At 49.5% G+C, this 1,967-nt stretch overlaps 1 protein-coding gene across 1 annotated transcript; it reads left to right on the top strand.

The window, feature by feature from the left end:
* Positions 1 to 699: 699 nt before the first annotated feature.
* On the top strand, positions 700 to 1,402 carry H257_12457 (hypothetical protein; the record flags this gene model as incomplete). The annotated part of the gene is made up of 2 exons (XM_009839668.1): positions 700 to 744; positions 788 to 1,402. The coding sequence occupies 2 exons, from the start codon at positions 700 to 702 to the stop codon at positions 1,400 to 1,402; spliced, it is 660 nt and encodes a 219-aa protein (XP_009837970.1).
* Positions 1,403 to 1,967: the final 565 nt, after the last annotated feature.

Genomic DNA, 1,967 nt, shown 5'->3' with positions numbered 1-1,967 from the left:
GTTGGGAGTCATTAATATCACGTCGTAAATTCGATCCATGGTCTTGTAAGAGCAAACTGGAAATGAGTGTCGGTTGAAATGAAAAGTTTCACCTTGTCGCAGTCGAAAATTTTGGGAAAATAGTGTGTGCCGTTGGATGTGTTTATTTTTACGCATTTTGGCGTGTCAGTGGATGCGCTTAGTAACGCTCTCGTACGGTACATTGTTCGTAAAGTGACACGCCAAAATGCGTCGAAATAAACACTTCGAACATCACTCACTATTCTCCCAAATGTTTTCAAAAGATTGCGAGAATAGTGAGTGATGGTCGAAGTGTCAATTTCGACGCATTTTGGCGTGTCAGCTGATGGGCTTAGTGACGCTCTCCTACGGTTAATTTCGTAAAGTGACACGCCAAAATGCGTCGAAATAAACACCTCCAATGACACTCACTATTCTCCCAAATGTTTTCAAATGTTTTCAAAACATTTGGGAGTATAGTGAGTGTCGTTGGAGGTGTTTATTTTGACGCATTTTGGCGTGTCAGTGGAAGCGCTTAGTAACGCTCTCGTACGGTACATTGTTCGTAAAGTGACACGCCAAAATGCGTCAAAATAAACACATCCAACGGCACACACTATTTTCCCAAAATTTCCGACTGCGACAAGGTGAAACTTTTCATTTCACCGACACTCATTTCCAGTTTGCTTATACAAGACCATGGATCGAATTTACGACATGATAGTGGCCGCGATGGACTTTGTGGTAAGATCCTCTACCTACGACATCTCTCACGTCCATTCTCTAGTGGTCCCTATGGCTCAGCAGCTGCACCAGTTCCTCGTCCCCAGCAGGCGACCAGCGGGGGCTCTGTGGCGATGCCTTCAACCCATCGTGTGCGACGGACATCTTGTCGCCAACGTCCCCGATCCAGTCGACGACGCCCATGACCACCAAGGTCGAGCCTGTGGTCGAAGAGGGTGAACCCCTTGGGATGTCTTCGCCCCTCAAAGTGCTTATGGCTCAGTGGGGTGACCTGGAGGACGTCATCAACACGATGCCGACACCAACCCAGAGCATTGACGAGCTCATTGCCGCCCTCGAGGCTATCGACTTCTCCAGCATGCTGGAAACTCCACAAGACTCGTGGCCACATGACAACGAAGACCATTGCAACCAAGGTGAGCGGTTGAGTGTCAGCTCCGTCATCGACGAGGACGACGACGCGCCGTTCTCCGTGGCATTCACGATGCAAGGCATTCTGAGCTCATGGCGGGACGAAGTTGTCGGAAGTGACTGGCTGCATAACTCGAAGCGGATGTTCGTGCGAGGCTTCGACTGGTCGTGCAAGATGTTGTGCGAATCGCATCTCATGCCGTTCATTCAATGCGCCATCAACTTGCTCGGTGCATTGCTGCCTTGAAGCACTCCTTGTCGAGTGTCCTACTTAGTTATTTGACCTTAATATCATCAATATTTATGCTTCTTATGAGTTTGCCGGGGTGATCACAATTGCATTCGAACTCGTGCTTTGCAATGCTGGACTGGCATACAAACAACTGATGCCCATAGTACACATATTAACACAAGAAATCACTTTGCATTAAGAATTACAATTAGTCCTGTCAACACAATTTGCAACCTCCACCCCAAGGCGAAGCACCAAGTGCAGAGTCGACTCCTTCGGATCTGGGCGCGACCGAGTTCCAGTTGCTTCCCCGCAACGATAAGTCGTTGCTGGTCAGGGGGGATACCTTTATTGTCCTGGATCTTCGACTTGACATTGTCGATCGAACGAACTCGAGGGTGCCTTACGAACGAGCGACACATGTGAAGAAGTGTATAATAAAAATATGATTAAACTTGGTTGGGTGGGGTCGTCGTCGGGGGGGACATGTGTGGCCAGCACGACGGGTTCAGCGTGGCGCCCCAGAACCCCCGACCGGTCGTGGACTGTGAACTGGGCACGCGGCTGCGCAGTCTCGGAG

This window comes from Aphanomyces astaci, assembly GCF_000520075.1.
Source record: "Aphanomyces astaci strain APO3 unplaced genomic scaffold supercont1.40, whole genome shotgun sequence".
NCBI lineage: Eukaryota > Oomycota > Saprolegniomycetes > Saprolegniales > Verrucalvaceae > Aphanomyces > Aphanomyces astaci.
Note: the sequence above shows the minus strand (reverse complement) of the source record. Positions and strands in the feature narration are given on the sequence as shown.